At 40.7% G+C, this 21,870-nt stretch overlaps 1 protein-coding gene across 6 annotated transcripts in view; it reads right to left on the minus strand.

Annotated features, from left to right (window-relative positions):
* Positions 1-601: 601 nt before the first annotated feature.
* Positions 602-21,870, minus strand: part of LOC133537853 (oocyte zinc finger protein XlCOF6.1-like) — a 28,792-nt gene continuing 7,523 nt past the window's right edge. For 2 of the 6 annotated variants that reach the window (XM_061878933.1, XM_061878931.1), the window contains 2 exons: positions 19,651-20,079; positions 15,108-17,909 (listed from right to left, as the gene is read on the minus strand). In XM_061878933.1, coding sequence (XP_061734917.1) covers positions 16,741-17,909; positions 19,651-19,951 — 1,470 coding nt within the window. In that variant the 5' untranslated portion in view covers positions 19,952-20,079 and the 3' untranslated portion in view covers positions 15,108-16,740. Of the gene's footprint in view, positions 1,022-1,089; positions 1,307-3,372; positions 3,574-3,649; positions 4,340-7,250; positions 7,309-11,663; positions 12,334-15,107; positions 17,910-19,650; positions 20,080-21,870 lie in introns of those variants that run through there. The other 4 variants (XM_061878934.1, XM_061878935.1, XM_061878932.1 and 1 more) reach the window with 4 other exon arrangements.

Below are 21,870 nucleotides of genomic sequence, written 5' to 3' on the forward strand. Positions count from 1 at the left end.
TCTCCTTATTGTGTTACTAGTGTTTTAGTGAGATTATATAGTCGTACCTGAAAGTCGGAGGGGTGTGGTGACCGCCAGTGTCTCTGAGGGAAGCCACGGAGGAGGCAAGAGAGTCGCAGCTGCCTCTTTGAGGAACGACACGAGCTCCGCTCATGTCTACGTTAAGAGCCGACCTATTACCACAATTTTCTCACCGAAACCTGCCGGTTGACATGTGGTAGAGAACCATGTTCGCTTGACCGCTCTGTTCCATAGTAAAGCTTCACCTTCGGGAATGTAGACAAGGAAACAACGGCTGTGTTTGTGTTGCTAAAGGCAGCTGCAATACACCGCTTCCCACCTACATCTTTCTTATTTGACGTCTCCATTATTAATTGAACAAATTGCAAAAGATGTCCAGAATACTGTATAATTATGCGATTAAAGCAGACGATTTATAGCCGTGTTCTGTACTGGAAGAAAATGTCCGCTACAACCCGTGACGTCACGTGCTCGCGTCATTATTCCACAACGTTTTCAACAGGATACTTGTTTCAAAAGCAATGTATGGATCTACTGTATATTCGTAAGATATATGTCTTGGCTGTTGTGATTTAAGGACACCAAGCTTTGTAAGTTGTCGTGCTGAACAGCAGGTTGCTTCTAATGCGGGACACAACCTTTTATTACAAGCAGGCAAGATGCTTATCTCCAGGGGCGTTAGGAACGAGTTCAACATTGGGGAGAACACACCCATACACATATACAATTTTCCATGCATTAGGGTCATCAGTCTCCCTCCTTCACACAGCAGCAATCACTCAAAGGGTTTCTCTGAGGTGAAGGGATGTTGACCACGGTGATCCTGTCGGCCGACATCACCCGCAAATTGTTGGCGATGTCCTGCATGGAGGGGATGGAGCAGGGGGTCCGCTTCAGGTATTTCTTCCGGACCCTGGAGCAATCCATCAGCTCCAGTCGCTCCAGGTACCGCAGATGGTGGAGGCTCAACAGGTCCAACCCCCGACCCTGCAAGTGGAACCTGGAAGGCGAGAGAGCGGCGCTCAGAATTCAAGAAAAAAGTCGGATCCCCACCAAGGAGGGTCTCACCTTATTCGCAGCGTCTTGAGCTGAGGGAACAACTTGGCAATGCAACAACACAGGCTTCCCTGCTGGCTCTCGTTTTTATTGTTGATGTCCAGGTGCTCCAGAGACGGGATTTTGGCAGCGATGGATTCCAAGTCATTGAGAATGATGTTCACACGCAGCGTCAGCCTGGTCACGCTGGCGGGGATGTTGGTCCAGTACTTGGCCAGGATGTTGATGCCTGTCTTGGGAACGGCAAAACATTGTGGGAACGTTCAACATAGAGGGCTAAAATCTGGTTTCTGGTGATCCTACAAATGAAGGTGTCGCTTTGATACCAAGTAGTTACATTGGCAGTGTCGGTCATACCAAATCTGATACTTCTAATTTTCAAGATCATTGAATGAGTACATTTTTGTCACAATTATAAACAGACAAACAACGTAGGATGGCTGTGAGACAAAAGCCATAAATTATTTACATTAGTTCCTTATTCATTTGTAATACATGTGCTTACATTTACATCCAAATTACATTTTTAAAACAATTAATCTTTTTTTTTAAAGAATACATTTTGAAGATGAAAAACAATAATCAAATTGTTAGAAATGCTATTACTACCAATACTGTTGCTTAAACAAATGTTTGGGTTTCTTTTTTTTTGTCAGTACTGTTTTTTCCGGACTTTGGAGCACACCGCAAGACATTTTTTCCTCATATATTAGCCGCACCGGACTATACACGACAGATATATACGTTGTGAAATGAGTTATTTACGCATAAATATTTGTACATTTTCATTAACATACCATAATTGTTTCCAAACAGTGTCTGCAAAACGGCAGTAAAACGGTTAATCAAAAAAAACTGAAGTCATCATCGTGGACCCACTAGCTGAGGAAGCGCGTTCTCCAATCAGCTAAACAGACTCAATAACTCCACGGTCACGTTTTGGTGAATTTACTGAGGAATTTGTTAAACTGAAACAATACAAAAAGCATGCCATTGCAGGTTAATAATTCTAAGACACTTGTGAACGTGTCAGCATATTAGCTAATGCTAATGATGCTGATTACATTATGATAGCACGTTCTATAGCAAGTTTAAATAGTTTTAGTTATATCTTAAAACTTACAAACGTTGCATGGAGTAATGAATGAAAAAGACATTCGAGGAGAAACACATCACACGACGGAACGGCATTTGCGCTTTCGGTTCAAGACGCTAAACAAATGTAAAACACAATCAAAAGTTGTAGGCTTCTTCACGCGACGAAGCCGGCCTACGTCACCACAGTCTGTAGTCTATTGCCCCCCCCCAGGCTGTGATGGCAGCGACGAGGTGGGGACGTGATGGTGACAGGCCGAGATACACTGATCCTTACACCCACCCCCATCCCCGGTCCCCTCCCCCTGGAGAGTCACCACCTTAACTAACAAACTTTCTGGGGGAAACACTGACATATAAATACGTTATTATGCATTGTTTTTAAAAATATTTTTTACTTTTTATATTACTATACTATTGTGTATGCACCTTAGAGGATTTGCTCCAATTTTGTTGTTCTTTGAACCTGTTCACTGTAATAATGACTATAAAACTCTATATCTTCCTGTAAAAAGCAGATCGGGAAATAATAATAATAATTACAATAATAATGGATTAGATTTCATGTTGCGCTTTTCTAATATTAGATACTCAAAGCGCTCACAGAGAAGTGGGAATCCATCATTCATTCACACCTAGTAGTGGTAAGCTACATTTGTAGCCCCAGGGCAGCTGGGGTAGACTGACGGAAGCCCCTCCGGCCACCACCTATCAATCATTCATCATTCATTCACCAGTGTGAGCGGCACTGGGGGCAAGAGTGAAGTGCCTTGCCCAAGGACACAATGGCAGCGATTTGGATGTCAAGAGGCGGGGAGCGAACCTGCAAACCTCAGGTTTCTGGCACGGCCGCTCTCCCCACTATGCCATACCGCCCCAAAATGATATCACTTCAATACCAACACGCAAAAAATACACACAGAATTCGGTATAACACTTATTTTTCACATCAACTCTGTTTCACAACACACCTCAAATGCACCTTCTTTGCATAAATGATTCGTGTAGCTATATTCAGAGTGTACAGTGACATAGTAAAAGTGAAAGAGAGGTGTATCCTTCATCAGGCACTTATTACATAATGAAACTAAGTGTGGTCACCGAAGAGCGTACATCCGCCACTACAAGCCTAGGGAGTGTACATTACCACCATGTGTTTAGATAGCATCTTCATCAAGTTACCTCCTAGCATCAACTCACCGTAGATGCTGAAAGACTCCAGGTGCTTGATGGGACTTAGCCAGGAGTTCAGGCGACAATTCACGTCATCTGGAAAGGACCTGTAGCGCACCGTCAGCGATCTGAGCGAGGTCAGGCTCCACAAGGCCACCTCGGGCAGGATGGTATTATGGTAGACCTCCAGCTCCAAGGTGGTGAGAGCTGGGCCGTCGTACTGGGATCCTGAGGAAGGCAACTCAATAACAAGCTTCTCTCGGCCTGGCCCATGGAACTACTGTTCACATGAGGATGGGTTTACCTGGATGCCGAGGGTCCGGGACGCTCAGGCAGTCGCCGGGCACAGGTTGCTGCGGCCGCCCCCTCAATCCCCATGAGAGGTGTTTGAGCTTCTTCAGCTGCACCATCATGTGGGTCAAGTATTGGCAGGGCACAGGACTCACTTCTCCCGGGTGGTGGAAGAGCAGGTACTGCAGGTTGCTCAGGCGCGACACAGCTTTAAAGAAGGCGATGATGCACTTCAGGCTGACGTTGCATATGCTCAGGTGTGTCAGACGACCTGTCAGCCGGGCGATGAGGCTGGGGCCCAGCATGGGCTTAGACAAGGCAGTGTTCCGTACGCCTAAGTCCTTGAGGTCTGAGAACAGCATGAGGTAGTCCAGGTCCAGGTTATTCCTCTTGTGAAACCCTACATACTTGAACACGACGGCGGTGAGCGTTGGGAGGAACTTGGCGAGCATCCACCAATCCTTATGCTTAAATTTCCACACAACCAACCGGGTCACCTTGCGGTGGCGCAGGGTGTCCCAGAAGCCAGGGGTGTAGCGGCTGAGATCCTTCAGCACCACAATGTGCCTCCTCCACAGGTAAGGGTGGTCGATGAGCTTCCTGAGGGCCCTGCAGCAGCAGCGGACGGCATGCTTTTCCTCCGTGCTCAGGTAACTGAACACGGACACCCAGAGCTCCGGCGGCAGATCCAACATCTGTTCGCCTGTCAATCACAAGTCAGTCAGTTACAGGAATTAGGCTCCCTCATGGAAGCTAAACATCTAACGCGGGGGTCAGCAACCCGCACCTCTTTAGCGAAGCCTTATTGGCTCCCTGGAGCATTTTTAAAAAAGCATTGAAAATGGAAAAAGACGTGGGAAAAATACAATTTTTGTTTTTTGTTTGAGGACAAACATGACACAAACCTTCCCACTTGTCATATTAAGAAGACATAGAAATTGGAGGCATGTAAAAGAGACAAAATGGCACATCCTCAAGAGCCGGTCAGAAAGTGGCTTGAAGATGATCTGTAAAACATAATCTATGCAATATTTTGACCAAAAAGCACCACTACATGTTATGTAGACCACAAGGAAGTGTTTTATATACAGAAAAAAACATTTCAAAAGGTCTCCTTTAAAGAATATTAAAGATTATATTAGGGCTGGGCGATATGGCCTTTTATAAATAAATATCTCCATATTTTTAGGACATGTCATGATATATAACTCCATATTTTGGCTTAGCCTTGAATACACATTTTTTCATATAATCACAACGGTATGATGATTCAATGTGTCTACATTATAACATTCTTGTTCATACTGCCTTAATATATGCTACTTTTAAACTATCATGCAGAGCGGGAAATCACAACTAAGTCAATTTACCAAAACCGTATTTATTAAACAGTTATTAAGCAGTGGCACAAACTTTTTTGTCATTTCAAAACAGAAAGTGCAAGATTGTCAGAGACAATTTAAAACAAGCTACAAGTGCACTTTTGTGCATGATGACAATCAATCAATCAATCAATCAATGTTTACTTATATAGCCCTAAATCACTAGTGTCTCAAAGGGCTGCACAAACCACAACACAAACCACTACGACATCCTCGGTAGGCCCAAATAAGGGCAAGGAAAACTCACACCCAGTGGGACGTCGGTGACAATGATGATTATGAGAACCTTGAAGAGGAGGAAAGCAATGGATGTCGAGCGGGTCTAACATGATACTGTGAAAGTTCAATCCATAAGGGATCCAACACAGTCGCGAGAGTCCAGTCTAAAGTGGATCCAACACAGCAGTGAGGGTCCCGTTCACAGCGTAGCCAGCAGGAAAACATCCCAAGTGGAGGCGGATCAGCAGCGCAGAGATGTCCCCAGCCGATACACAGGCAAGCAGTACATGGCCACCGGATCGGTCCGGACCCCCTCCACAAGGGAGGGTGGGACATAGGAGAAAAAGAAAAGAAACGGCAGATCAACTGGTCTAAAAAGGGAGTCTATATAAAGGCTAGAGTATACAAATGAGTTTTAAGGTGAGACTTAAATGCGTCTACTGAGGTGGCACCTCGAACTTTTACAGGGAGGGCATTCCAGAGTACTGGAGCCCGAAATGAAAACGCTCTATAGCCCGCAGACTTTTTTTGGGCTTTGGGAATCACCAATAAGCCGGAGTCCTTTGAACGCAGATTTCTTGCCGGGACATATGGTACAATACAATCGGCAAGATAGGATGGAGCTAGACCGTGTAGTATTTTATACGTAAGTAGTAAAACCTTAAAGTCACATCTTAAGTGCACAGGAAGCCAGTGCAGGTGAGCCAGTACAGGCGTAATGTGATCAAACTTTCTTGTTCTTGTCAAAAGTCTAGCAGCCGCATTTTGTACCAACTGTAATCTTTTAATGCTAGACATGGGGGGACAATAAGATGACATATCAAAACAACACTACATTAAAGTGCACTTTTTGTAAAGAACGCCACTATAATAGTTTAAAACAAATAAAGTGCACTTTTGTGCATGATGTCACACAAGATATTTCAATAACAGTCAAAAAAAAATTAACTGCTTAAAAGGAAATCCAATTCTGTATATCCTTCGGTGTGTGGTAGGTTCCTGCGGACTTGATCTCCTTCTGTTTTTTTCGTACGGTGTTGATGTGGAATATTGGAAGACTCCAGGCTCAGTTGGGTTAAGTGCTTTTTGGTTTGGCCTTTTGTGGTTGTGGCACCGGCTGGAGATGATGACATGCGGAGTTTCTAGCACTCTTCATTCTCTAGCGGGTGACTTTTCAAATGATGCTACAAATTAGCAGTGCCACTACTTTGTTGACATATTACGGTTGTCTGTTCATCATCTTCCCGCTTGAAGCCAAACCCCCGCCGGACAATGGACTGCTGTTTTTCTTGGGAATCAATTATTCTTCCTTCATTTTTTGCCAGATTTGCACCTTCTCTCTCTCGTATTACAAATCACACCGCTCCGCTTGCACCACCTGCCACAGCAAACCTTACCCATTCCGCTACTTCTCTGCTCAGCGAGGGTGTATAAGTAGCATGCGCGACAGTATGTGACGTATATAAGAAGGTGCGCTTGTTTTATGTCTCTGTGAGAAGGAGAGACAAGAAAGAGTGAGAAAAGCCTGTAGTGTAAGGCCCGCAGCTAAAAGCAACTGCATGAGAATGTATACTCGAATACTCATGACATAGTAATTTTTTACATCGCACAGACACACCCGCGATATATCGAGTGTATTCGATATATCGCCCAGCCCTAGATTATATTTGACTTTTCCTATAAATATTTCCAAAACAGACTTTATTTTTAAGATTTTTATTTGTTTATTATTGTTTAATGTGATCAATCATGCTACTTTAAAAACAATAATTTAAGTTGCTTCTGTTAAGTATTTGTTTCAATAAAACATCTTGACAAATATTTGGTTTTGTCGAAACTCACTTTCTGGTAAAGATATTATGGTGTGCGGACATTATGTCATAGATCAATATTAGGCCGAAATGTAACAGGATACTAGTTTCGGTGCTTAAAAGGTGCTCTGTGCACATCATGCAACATAATCTCATGTTTTAAAAAATTATTCAACAACATAACATGAAGTTATTTACTTACGAGTGTTGCTTTCATTTCGTTCAGTGGCAAAAGACATTGTCCTCCATGTAGGTGGGCTCTAAATTTTAAATACAAAGCACACAATTGTGTATATATATATATATATATATATATATATATATATATATATATATATATATATATATATATATATATATATATATATATATGTCTATTTTGACTTTCAATATAAAGGACATGATTGTACTAGTTATCACGATATCTTAAATATAACTTACACATAATTGTAGATGTAATATATCAATATATTGATTTTAAATATAACATACACATGTATAACCCCCCCCCCCAAAACCAGTGAAGTTGGCACATTCTGTAAATGGTAAAAAAACACAATATACAATGATTTTCAAATCCTTTTCAACTTCTATTCAATTGAATTGACTGCAAAGACAAGATATTTATTGTTTGAACTGAGAAACTTTTTTTTTTTTTTAATTAATGGCAGCAACACATTGCTAAAAACATTGTCACAGGGGCATTTTTACCATTGTGTTACATTGCCTTTCCTTTCAACAACAGTCAGTAAACGTTTGGGAACTGGGAAGTCCAATTTTTGAAGCTTTTCGGATGGAATTCTTTCCCACTCTTGTTTGATGTACAGCTTAAGTTGTTCTACAGTCCGGGGTCTACATTGTGGTATTTTACTCTTCATATTGTGTCACACATTTTTAAAGGGAGACAGGTCTGGACTACAGGCGGGCCAGTCTAGTACCCACACTCTTCTACTATGAAGCCACGCTGTTGTAACACATGGCTTGGCATTGTCTTGCTGAAATAAACAGGGGCGTCCATGATAACGTTGCTTGGATGGCAACATATGTTGCTCCAAAACCTGTATGTACCAAAACCTGTATGTACATCATTATTAGTGCCTTCACAGATGTGTAAGTTACCCATGCCTTGGGCACTAATACACCCCTATACCATATTTTGCGCCTATAACAATCCGGATGGTTCTTTTCCTCTTTGTTCCGGAGGACTCAACGTCCACAGTTTCCAAAAACAATTTGAAACGTGGGCTTGTTAGACCACAGAACACTTTTCTACCTTGCATCAGTCCATCTTAGATGAGCTCGGTCCCCAGCGAAGCTAGCGGCGTTTCTGGGTGCTGTTGATAAATGGTTTTGGCTTTGCATAGTACAGTTTTAACCTGCACTTACAGATGTAGTGACTGAAAGGGGTTTTCTGAAGTGTTCCTGTACCTATGTGGTGATATCATTTACACACTGATGTTGCTTTTTCATGCAGTATGAGGGATCCAAAGTCAGGGGCATTCAATGTTACGTGCAGTGATTTCTCCAGATTCTCTGAACCTTTCGACAATATTACATACCTTAGATGGTGAAATCCCTAAATTCTTTGCAATAGGTCGTTGAGAAATATTGTTCTTAAACGTTTGGACAATTTGCTCACGCATTAGTTCACAAAGTGGTGACTTTTGCCCCATCCTTGTTTGTGAATGACTGAGCATTTCATAGAAGCTGCTTTCATACCCAAGCATGGCCCCTACATGTTCCCAATTAGCCTGTTCACCTGTGGGATTTTCCAAATAAGTATTTGATGAGCATTCCTCAACTTTCTCAGTCTTTTTGCCACTTGTGCAAGCTTTTTTAAAATAGGTTGCAGGCATCAAATTTCAAATGAGACAACATTTGCTAAAAATAAAAGTTTTCCAGTTCGAAGGTTACATTTCTTGTCTTTGCAGTCTATTCAACTGAATATAAGTTGAAAAGGATTTGCAAATCATTGTATTCTGTTTTCATTTACCATTTACACAATGTGCCAACTTGACTCGTTTTGGGGTTTGTAGATGTAATATATCACTATAGTGATTTTAAATAAAGCGTACACATGATTTTACATGTAATATATCGCTATATTGGTTTTGAATATCAAGTACACAAGATTGTACATGTAATACAGCGATCTATTGATTTTAAATACAACGTACACATAAATGTACATGAAATGTATCACAATATTGATTTGAAATGTAAAGTATACAAGATTATAATAGTTATACCGCTATATTTTAAACATAACGTACACATGATTGTAGATGTAATATACCACTATATTTATTTTAAATAAAACACACATGATTTTACATGCAATATGTCACTATATTGTTTTTAAATAAAATGTACACATGATTGTACAGGTAATGTCACTATATTAGTTTTGAATATTACGTACACAAGGTTGTACATGTAATATATCACTTCATTGTTTTAAAATATACTGTACACATGATTGTACATGTAATACATGACTCTATTGATTTTGAATGTTAACTACACAAGATTGTGCTCGTAATATATCACTATATTGATTTTAAATACAACGTACACGTAAATGTACATGTAATATCTAACTATACTGATTTTAAATATAACGTACACGTAATTGTACATGTAATATCTAACTATATTGATTTTAAATATAAAGTTCACAAGATTGTACAGATATTATATCGCCATCCAGTCAGCTTTTGTGGGCATGAATTGATTAACGTGGACCCCGACTTAAACAAGTTAAAAAACGTATTCGGGTGTTACCATTTAGTGGTCAACTGTATGGAATGTGTATTGTACTGTACAATCTACTAATAAACGTTTCAATCAATCAATCAAATGTGAATGACAGTTGGGGAATGTTTATTTTAATGTGGACATGGATTGTTTTTGAACTACACTCGTGTGAAAGGAGATTGTTTAAAGGCCTACTGAAATGAGATTTCATTATTTAAACGGGGCTAGCAGGTCCGTTCAATTTGTGTTTTACTTGATCATTTCGCGATATTGCCATATTTTTGCTGAAAGGATTTAGTAGAAAACATCCATGATAAAGTTCCCAACTTTCGGTGTTAAGAGAAATGCCCTGCCTCTACCGGAAGTTGCAGACGATGACGTCACACGTGTGGGGGCTCCTCACATATTCACATTATTTTTAATGGGTGCCTCCAACAAAAAGTGCTATTCGGACCGAGAAAATGACAATTTCCCCATTAATTTGAGCGAGGATGAAAGATTTGTGTTTGAGGATATTGATAGCGACAGACTGCGATGAAGTCGCGACTTCTCCAGGGTGTACCCCGCCTTCCGCCCGATTGTAGCTGAGATAGGCAATAGCGCCCCCCGCAACCCCAAAAGGGAATAAGCGGTAGAAAATGGATGGATGGATAGCGACGGACTAGAAAAAAAAAATAAAATAAACAAGTAAAAAAAAAAAAAACGCGATTGTATTGGGACGGATTCCAATGTTTTTAGAGACATTTACGAGGATAATTCTGGGAAATCTCTTATCTTTCTATTGTGTTGCTAGTCTTTTAGTGAGTTAAATAGTACCTGATAGTCAGAAGGGTGTCTCCACGGGTGACTTGACGCGCAGTGTCTCAGGGAGTCAACGGCAGCTATGGACGGCACAAGCTCAGCTTTTCTCCGGTAAGAAGCGACTTTTAACCACAATTTTCTCACCAAAACCTGGTGGTTGACAATCCGTCGTGTTTAATGTTCGCTTGACTGCGCGCTGATCCATAGTAAATTTTCACCTCCAGGAATTTTAAACAAGGAATCACCGTGTGTTTGTGTGGCTAAAGGCTAAAGCTTCCAACTCCATCTTTCTACTGTGACTTCTCCAATATTAATTGAACAAATTGCAAAATATTCAGCAACACAGATCTCGAAAATACTGTGTAATTATGGCGTTAAAGCAGACGACTTTTAGCTATGTGTGTGTGCAGCGCTCATATTTCCTTAAAACCTGTGACGTCTTGCGTAAACGTCATCATTACACAACGTTTTCAAGACGAAACTCCCGGGAAATTTAAAATTGCAATTTAGTAAACTAAAAAAGCCGTATTGGCATGTGTTGCAATGTTAATATTTCATCATTGATATATAAACTTTCAGACTGCGTGGTGGGTAGTAGTAGGCCTTTAATCCGTGTTACCTCCCTGGAGAGGCTGGAAAAGGCGCTGGGGAGATTTAAGACCCAAAGCATGGAGCTCCTCCAAAGCCAGCCTACTTTTAGGTCCATCCACTTCCTATCGCTTGTCCCTACTTGGAAGTGTGTGTGCAATTCAAAAAAACATCCATAGCCATAGGAAGACCCAGGACACGTTGGGAAGACTGTTTCTCCCGGCTGGCTTGGGAACGCCTCAGGATACCCCGGGAAGAGCTACACGAAGTGGCTGGGGAGAGGGAAGTCTGGGCTTCCCTTCTTAGGTTGCTGCCCCCGCGACCCGACCTCGGATAAGCGGAAGATGAAGGATGGATGGATCCATAGCCATCAATTTTACTTTCACTTCTTGACAAAGCTCGCCCACTCGGTAATGTAGTTCCAAGTGTTTTTGATGTTAATGATGAAATATAAAGTTAGTAAACAAACCTGTTCTGTGTCAACACAACTTGAGGCTTCTTGAAAACAGCGTCCAGTCGTTGACGTCGTCGCTCGTTCCCCTCTTTTTTTCTATAAAGTTATTCCTCGTACTTTGCTACTTTCCACACAATCGCAACACTTTACACTCACACGTGATTTCTGCTGACAATGTTCACAACTCCCGCCTCTCTTTGTTAGCAGCAAGCAAGCAAAATTACGCTAGCCCGAGAAGAATCAAAGTTCATGGAGATGAGTCAAGTTTATCTTGACACGAGAAATTAATAAATAGTAGTTTGCCACACGACGGACCAAACAGCACACACGAGGAAATGAAGGAATAACGTAGACTTGAAGAGCACACTGTGGCGTTATGTCCGTCTCAGTAGCCAATCATGTTCCTCTTCTCTTAGTTTTCTGGCGTGTTAAAGCCGTAACTTATAAGGCGCATACCGCCACCTACTGTACCGGAGTATGTATCCATCCCATCCATCTATCCATCCATTTCGCTGGAGCCTATCTCAGCTACAATCGGGCCAAAAATCCAAGCGCATAAAAACTGTTATCGCGAAACGGATTCTTCACTTCGCGCGCGACACCCTTTTGCGCACGGTGCCATTTTGCGCACGCGATTCGCCTTTTTGCGCGCGTGCGGTGCCTATATCTGTGCGCTCCGTCTTGGTCTGGCACCTCTCCTCGCGCTCTCATGTTTGTTTTGGCACTTTGGGGGCGGGAATGGTTGGACGCCCCCTTCTTTCTGATTGGCTCTGAGCGCTGTCAGTCAATGGTGACGTGGCGGCCATCTTACCTCAGATAGACAGACAACATTCACACTCACATTCACACACTAGGGCCAATTTAGTGTTGCCAATCAACCTATCCCCAGGTGCATGTCTTTGGAAGTGGGAGGAAGCCGGAGTACCCGGAGGTAACCCACGCATTCACGGGGAGAACATGCAAACTCCACACAGAAAGATCCCGGGCCTGGATTTGAAGCCAGGACTGCAGGACCTTCGTATTGTGAGACAGACGCACTAACCCCTCTGCCACCGTGAAGCCCCGTCAAGAAATGTACTATTTAAATAACCATAACTTGCTCAATTTTCAACCCATTTCCAAACGGGTTGAATTGTTATAAATGTCAGGTTTTCATGGGGCTATCATGGCTGAACAAGTAAGTCTTACACTATTATCTCTCAGATTTAATTTGCCTAATGTATGGAGCTAGCTTTTTTTTTTGTTTTTTTAAATACATATTTTTAACTCTGCCATCTGTACTGGTTTGGGCTGATATCTAATTTTCCATAGTTTGAGTTGTTTGCAGAAACATAAATACTTTTCATAGTAATATTAAAACCATAATCATTAATTGTAGCGATAACCTGTCATTCAATATTCTACTAAAATAGTAATTGCAATCATAACATCAATAATTAGGCCCATATGCTAATCATGTGGTACGCACAGATAAGTGGGTTCAGGTAGACTCTGGTGTAAACTTAAAGTAGATAGAGGAAAGAAAATTAATAGTCCCCCATTGTGGCATACATTCAATATTTACATATGCAAATATTAGATAAATAAAAATATATTTTTTAAAACAGACAAGTGAGGAAAGAAAACATATTTGAAAATATAATTTCCATCATTGACTGACATCTGTGGACTGGGTGTATGTGTATGAAAATAGAGATATCTTAAAACTTCATTAACTATGTGATGTTCTCTCAACAGATGAGACATTACCTTCTTCAAAGACTTTTAGATAAAATTCAATTGGCGTTTTCCACAACTCCACTAAATTTGGACTTTTTAGAATTTGTTTGTCGACAAGAGCTGTATTATTTTGATACATATTGACGATGACCCGCCCTGCTATACTTCTGATTGGCCCTGAGCAATTCTTGCTTGACCAATCAGAAAGGAGGGGCCGTGTAAGAATAACCGCCCACAAAGTGCCAAAACATTGGCACCGCGCGCACGCAAAAAGACGCCGCGCGCACGCTCAAAGACACATCGCGCACGAGAAAAGGCGCCGCACGCGCGCAAAAGAGTGTCGCGCAGGCGCACGAAGTGGAGAATCAGCGCGCGATAACAGTTTTTATGCGCTTGGATTTTTGGCACTAATGTGACGCCATAGCTTAAACCCTGGACAAATCGCAGGGCGAACACGGATAGACAGACAGAATTAACACTCATATATATATATATATATATATATATATATATATATATATATATATATATATATATATATATATATATATATATATATATATATACATACATACATTTCTACCGCTTATTCCCTTTGATATTAAGCTATATATATATATATATATATATATATATATATATCCATTTCTACTGATTATTCCCTTTGATATATATATATATATATATATATATATATATATATATTATATACATATATACAGTATATATGTATGTATATATATATATACATATATACAGTATATATGTATATATATATATATACAAACATATATATACAGTATATATGTATATATATACATATATACACTATATATTTATATATATATATATATACATACATATATATATATATACATTTCTACTGCTTATTCCCTTTGATATTAAGATATATATATATATATATATATATATATATATATATATATATATATATATATATATATTTATATATATACATATTTAAAAATATATATATTTAATGAGCCATTGGCAGTTTCACTGTCAAACTCGTTTGCACTTGCACTTGCATGGCTTAATCTTTGAGACAAGCATATGCTACTGGCAGGATCAACCAAGGGGAGGATCCCAAGCAGTTTCAGAGCCGTTGTTGGATGCTCTATCTGCATCGTTGGGGTCCAGGCCGGTGGGGTGGGTGGTTCCCGTGGCCTTGTGCTGTGCGGTCCTCCAGCGGCTGACTTGGGTGGGACGGGCTCCGCCGTGCTCTCCCGAGGGGGGGTGGGCTGTTGGGGCTCCAGTTGCCCGCGTGCAGTGTGGTCTCTCGCTGGCTTGGGGGCTGGCTGTCCCCTGCTTCACCCGTGCCTTGTCTTTTGTTGGGCACGTCTTTTTATGGCGCGCCGCTGGTCCTGCTGGGCAGCACAGTAATCCTGTCTGGTGTCCCCGTCCCTGGCTGGCCTGGCTGCATGGGGCCGGTTGTCCCTTGTTTTCCTGGGCACCACACCTCCTGTTTTGGGTTGGGCTGTCTGGGTGGCCTTTTTTCTATGTTTTAGCTTTCTCAGTTCTCAGTCTGCTTTCTTCTTCTTCAACGTTTCTGGCGGGTTGCAGCCATAATTTAAATAGTCCATATCGCCACCTACTGCACCGGAGTATGCAGCATGTAAGTTATATCTAGCTGCCTAGTCTAGTGAATTTCAATGTGTTTGGAAACAAGAAGACAATGTCATCAAATACATAAGAAAACAATTCAGAGGGGTCCCCGTTAAATGTATAACACATTTAATATTCTAATTTCTGTTTTTACACTTAGTTTTCACACTATTACACTTTACTGAGACACGCACACACTAAACAGGACATTGTTGATAAAAAAAAAAAAAAAGTAATTTAGCCCAATGAACCTCCCCACACATCCCATAGAGTTATTACTTAGTAAATTCACTCATTCAAAAAAGTCAAACAAGAAGGAATGAAAAAATATATGTATTTGCTGAAAGTGAAAATATTATGACAGTTATCTTTAAAGGGAAACTGCACTTATTTGGAATTTTACCGAGCATTCACAATCCTTATGTAGGACAAGAACACTTAGTTTTTCTTTATTTATGCATTATAATTTGCAATATGCAGCAAGTACGAGGTGGATTACACTGCAGCTGTATTGCAGGCATATAGCACTCCCAAAAACATTCAAAAACTGCCAACAATACTCCCAGCTATATGTCATGACCGAATATTAAACAAGTATTTGCGATATTGTTGTTAGCGCTGACGCCAAAGAGCTACTTTTAGTGGTGCCTTGATCACATTTAGCTAACTAGCTTATGCAGCTATTGACGTACTGAGGTGCTGCATCGCCTCTGAGTTGGTGAAAGTTAATTGTAGATTATAAATCATGCCTACAGTAAAATGTTGTTGCCATCAACCAAGAAGTTGGTCAACTTAGACAAGGAGATCACAAGAAAGATACAAATAGAGGATCCCCCCCCCCCCACACTTTTTTTAAACTGTTCTACCTGCATGAGGACTATGATTAATTCTTCATCTAAACATGAAGATATAAACATACCATCAGTCGGTATCCCACTGAGAGCAGACATTGTACAGTGAGTGATTGTTTTATTATGTTCGTAGTTGGTACTTCATGCTTAACACTTAGCAATGCTGCTACTTACTTATACAACTTGTATTTCATTATTTGTGTACTCATGCTCCAAAAAATAAGGTTTTGGTTCATAATTCGTCCCAAAAGAGTCATTGTTGGTGCTCATGAAGTCTGCCATGATCAGTAGTCTTGTTATTGTTGAAGGAAATAGCAAACGTTGTGGTGCGTTCTGTTAAACACACCGCCGTATGCTTAAAAGGAGCAAAATACCTCAAATGTACATGTTATTATGAATGTGTCTGTCACTACATTACGTGTATACTTACAGCGAGAATATAACATGCTGAAATAGGTTTTTAGAGCACTTTTTAGGCAGAACAGAGCGAATCCTATTGGTTCCATTGTCAGCTGACTCTTGCTCGTGTTTATTCACAAACTGGAGTGCATAAAAGAAGAGAAAAACAGGTGTGCTTCTCACACAGAGATTGCAAATTATATGCACAATTCCCCCAAAAACTGCAGTTCCCTTTTAAAGTAGCTTGTGAATCATATTAAAAAAAATTGAATTCAACATTAGAAACAATTTATTGATTTATCTTTTAACCAGAACCTGCAATAAACTTGATAGTGCTTTAATATTATTTACATAAGGTGAGGTGGCTGGGACCCCACTGGGTCCAGACTGACTTGTAATTTGGATCTGGAACACAGTCCAGACTTTAGAGAAGCCCTGCAGTAGACCATTAATGACTCAGCAGGAGTCCAATCAAAGAAGACTTCCAAAAAGGAAAGTCATTTTCCTGTATGTGCTCTCATGTGTATTTGCATGTTGCGTTTGTTAGTGTAGCTTTTATCGCACACTGAACAACTGAAAGGTTTTTCTCCTGTGTGTGTACTCATGTGCACTTTCATGTAACGTTTTTCGGAGAATTTTTTTTCGCAAACTGAACAGCTGAAAGGTTTTTCTTCTGTGTGCGTTCTAATGTGTCTTTGCATTTTACATTTATCCGTGTATCTTTTACCACACACTAGACAACTGAGAGGTTTTTCTACTATGTGCGTTCTCATGTGTATTTTAAGATAACGTTTTTCGGAGAATATTTTACCGCAATCTGAACAACTGAAAGGTTTGTCTCCTGTGTGTGTTCTCATGTGTGACAGCATCGTTCCCCTTTGAGCAAACCTTTTGCTGCAGTTTGAGCAAATGAAAGGTTTTTCTCCTGTGTGTGTTCGCATGTGTCGAGTCAAATCAGCGTTTTTAACAAAGCATTTCGCACAAACTGAACAACTAAAGGGTTTTTCTCCTGTATGTGTTAACATGTGTATTTGCATATAACGTTTTTGGGAGAATATTTTATCGCAAACTGAACAACTGAAATGCATTTCTAATGTATGGGTTCTAATGTGTCTTTTCATGTAACGTTTTTGGGAGAATATTTTACCGCAAACAGAACAACTGAAATGTTTTTCTAATTTATGGGTTCTAATGTGTCTTTCCAAATAAAGTTTTTGGGAGAATATTGTATTGCAATTCGAACAACTGAAAGTTTTTTCCTCGGTGTGTGATTCCATATTTACATTAACCTGTGATGTTGAGTCCTCACTATCTGATAGTGCAGCTAAGAGGTTATCTGCTTGTGATCCTCCACAGTGGTCTCCATCACCTTCTGTTGTCACGTGTTGTGGTGAGCTGCTGCTTGGAGGCTCCACCTTTCTCTTCTCCTCACTTGGACTGTGTTGAAGCTGTGAGGACTCAGGTGGTTTGTCTTCATGGTTTTCACTCTTCACAGAGTCAACAGTCAGTGGAAAATTGGTGAGATCAACCTCCTTCTGATTGATACAGACTTTCTCCTTTTCCTCTTTAATGTTGGGGGATTTTGGATCCTCCTGCTTAAAAGGGCAGCACACCTCCAGCAACAGAGAGAGAGGTTTTTCTTGATGACCAATCAGCTGCTGGACGTCTGGAGGACAAATACAAATTTTTGTGGATGATGATGGTTTAAAAAATGTTTTTTTACAAGGTATTGTTTTAAAAGCAACGTATAAATCTAATTTAATAAATTATATGTTGGTTATTGTGATTTAAGGACAATTTGTCCTTGCTAAGGTTGGCTGCTTAGATGGGACACAAACTAGCTTTTAATTACAATCAGGTAAGATGCTTCTCTCATTTACAAACCCCGTTTCCATATGAGTTGGGACATTGTGTTAGATGTAAATATAAAAGGAATACAATGATTCGCAAATCCTTTTCAACCCATAATCCATTGAATGCACTACAAAGACAAGACATTTGATGTTCAAACTCATAAACTTTATTTTTTTTGCAAATAATAATTAACTTCGAATTTTTTGGCTGCAACAGGTGCTAAAGTGGTTGGGAAAGGGCATGTTCACCACTGTGTTACATCACATTTTCTTTTAACAACACTCAATAAACGTTTGGGAACTGAGAAAACTAATCGTTGAAGCTTTGAAAGTGGAATTATTTACCATTCTTGCTTAATGTAAAGCTTAAATTGTTCAACAGTCCGGGGTTTTGTTGTCATATTTCATGCTTCATAATGCGCCACACATTTTCGATGGGAGACATGTCTGGACTGCAGGTGGGCCAGGAAAGTACCCGCACTCTTTTACTACGAAACCACGCTGTTGTAACATGTGGCTTGGCATTGTTTTGCAGAAATAAGCAGGGGCGTCCATGATAATGTTGCTTGGATGACAACATATGTTGCTCCAAAACCTGTATGGTCCATGCCTTGGGCACTAATACAGCCCTATACTTTCACAGATGCTGGCTTTTGAACTTTGCGCCTATAACAATCCGGATGGTTATTTTCCTCTTTGTTCCGGAAGACACCACGTCCACAGTTTCCAAATATAATTTGAAATGTGGACTCGTCAGACCACAGAACACTTTTCCACTTTGCATCAGTCCATCTTAGATGAGCTCGGGCCCAGCGAAGCCCGCGGCATTCCTGGGTGTTGTTGATAAATGGCTTTCGCTTTGCATAGTAGAGTTTTAACTTGCACTTATAGATGTAGCGAACAACTGTAGTTACTGACAGTGGTTTTATGAAGTATTCCTGAGCCCATGCGGTGATATCCTTTACACACCGATGTCGGTTTTTGATGCAGTACTACCTGAGGGATCAAAGGTCCGTAATATCATCGCTAACGTGCAGTGATTACTCCAGATTCTCTAAACCTTTTGATGATTTTACGCACCGTAGATGATAAAATCCCTAAATTTCTTGCAATAGCTCGTTGAGAAATATTGTTCTAAAACTGTTCGACAATTTGCTTACAAATTGGTGGCCCTCGCCTCATCCTTGTTTGTGAATTCCTTAACATTTCATGGAAGCTGCTTTTATACCCAATCATGGCACCCACCTGTTCCCAATTAGCCTGCACACCTGTGGGATGTTCCAAATAAGTGTTTGATGAGCATTCCTCAACTTAATCAGTATTTATTGCCACCTTTCCCAACTTCTTTGTCACGTGTTGCTGGCATGAAATTCTAAAGTTAATGATTATTTGCAACAAGAAAAACATGTTTATCAGTTTTAACATCAAATATGTTGTCTTTGTAGCATATTCAACCGAATATGGGTTGAAAATGATTTGCAAATCATTGTATTCCGTTTATATTTACATCTAACACAATTTCCCAACTCATATGGAAACAGGGTTTGTACATACTTGGACTGTGATGAAGCTGTGAGGACTCAGGTGGTTTGTCTTCATGGTCTTCAGTCTTCACATAGACAACAGTCAGTGGAAACTTGGTGAGATCAGCCTCCTCCTGCCCTAGAAGACACTCTCCCTCCTCTTTAATGTAGGGAGAGTGTGGCTCCTCTTCCTCTTTAACATGAGGGGCCTGGAGATCCTCAATTTCCTCTTTAATGTGGGGGGGCTGAGGAGCCTCCTCTTCCTTTTTAAGATTGGGGGAATGTTGATCTTCCTCTTTGAAATGATGGGGCTTTTGATCTTCCTCTTTCATGTAAGGGGGCTGTTGATCTTCCTCTTCCTCTTTGATATATGGGTGCTGTAGATCTTCCTCCAAAGTGTAGTTCCCCCCCTGCGACTCAGGGAGACTTTCTTTCTGACGTCCAATTAGCTGCTGAACATCTACATGACCCAAAACCAACACATTTTAACTCAGACTTTTCACATTTTAAATATTACATGAGTTATGAAAATATTACATGTGAAGTTAAAAACTCAGAAGTGTCACTCAAGTGTCAATACATGCCCTACTAGGTGGGAAACTAAATGGTCAAAACCATTGAGAACTTCAATTCCCAGAATGCCAAGGGAAAATGGCCGCCAAATTACCGATTGAAGGCGCCTGAAAAGGAATGGAGGTTCAGTCACTCATTCACAAAAACAAGCTGCTTGCAAGGGAGGACAGCAACAGACAGATATGCGTAACTTGTACCTGCAAGCTTCTTAATTTGCTTACTCAACTATCCTTATTTGTTTGTTTGATCTGCTGGGTTCAAATTGAACCACTGCATTACTGAATTTTACTTTGAGCATTGATTGTATACTGTGTTTGACCAGTTAAAAGCAAGTTGTTTTTTAAAGTTTAAAGCACATGTAAAAGTTTAAAGCTTAAGTTAAAATGTTAAACCGTTAAAGTTAAAGTTAAAATGACAAATGGTTAAAGTTAAAAGGTTTAAAGTCAAAGCTTATGGTGTAATGTTTAAACTTAAAAGTACAAAATTATAATGCAAAGTTAAAGGATGATTTCATGTTTCAGTCTTGCTAAAAGTTAAAACAATATATAGAAAGTTTAAAACATTATTGAGAAGTTTAAAAGCATTTGTAAAACATTGTTTGAAAATACCTGTGTAATCACATTGTTAACATCCCTGTTTCTGTGGTTCGAAGGTTTACAACCTGATGATTAATTGGCTATCAGATTTATTATAAGAACATGAAAGAGTTTGGGAACAACAGCAACTCACCCACAAAGTGGTAGGCCACGTAAACTAACAGAGAGGGGTCAGCGGATGCTGAAGCATATAGTGCAAAGAGGTCGTCGACTTTCTGCACAGTCAGTTGCTACAGAGCTCCAAACTTTATGTGAACTTCCAATTAGCCCACGTACAGTAGGCAGAGAGCTTCATGAAATGGGTTTCCACGGCCGAACAGCTGTATCTAAGCCATATAGTTCAATTTTAGGACTAGATAGTACAATCCCATGATACAAAATAACCTGAGTAGAGTGGAAATAATAGGTTACCTCCTTCAGAGCTGCTTCAGAACCGCTGTGGTGTTGGACCTGGTTGGGTGGGATTCCAAGATGGGGGACAGAGAGGAGGAAAGGGAATGGTTGTCAGCTTCATTGGGGTCATCAGGTGGGCACCCTCCTTCACCGGCGTTTCACCTCCAGAGAGCTCATCAGCAACACCTGGCGTCCCAGGTGAGCCCCCCTCTGCTTTTAACCATTATGTGATGTAGGTCTTACTAGATCTCCAGATGGTGTCTCTCCTGTTCACCCATAGCCACTGTCTGGCTGTCTCTGCTAATACTGAGAGGGCTTTGATGGTGTTTCACAGGGTTTGGCCTCGAACTCCAATGTCCTTAAGCAACCTGATTGTTGTCCGGCCCACAAAACCTCTGTAGCCAACTTCCACTGGGCAGACCTTGGCTTTCCATCCATTCTGCTCAGCATCAGCTGCCAGTTCGGTGTACTTAAGGCTTTTGCGTTCGAAGGCCTCCTCCACAGCAGCCTCCCAGGGAACCGTGAGTTCTATTATATACACAATATGCAGTGAGGAGGACCAGAGCACAAGGTCTGGTCTGAGGTTTGATCTGGCTATCTCTGAAGGAAAGCAGAGCTTTTGATCAAGATCCACCGGCATTTTCCAGTCACGAGCCCTTCCGAGCTGGCCTATGTCTGATATATGGCCG

The sequence above is a fragment of the Nerophis ophidion genome, linkage group LG19 (assembly GCF_033978795.1).
Source record: "Nerophis ophidion isolate RoL-2023_Sa linkage group LG19, RoL_Noph_v1.0, whole genome shotgun sequence".
Classification (NCBI taxonomy): domain Eukaryota; kingdom Metazoa; phylum Chordata; class Actinopteri; order Syngnathiformes; family Syngnathidae; genus Nerophis; species Nerophis ophidion.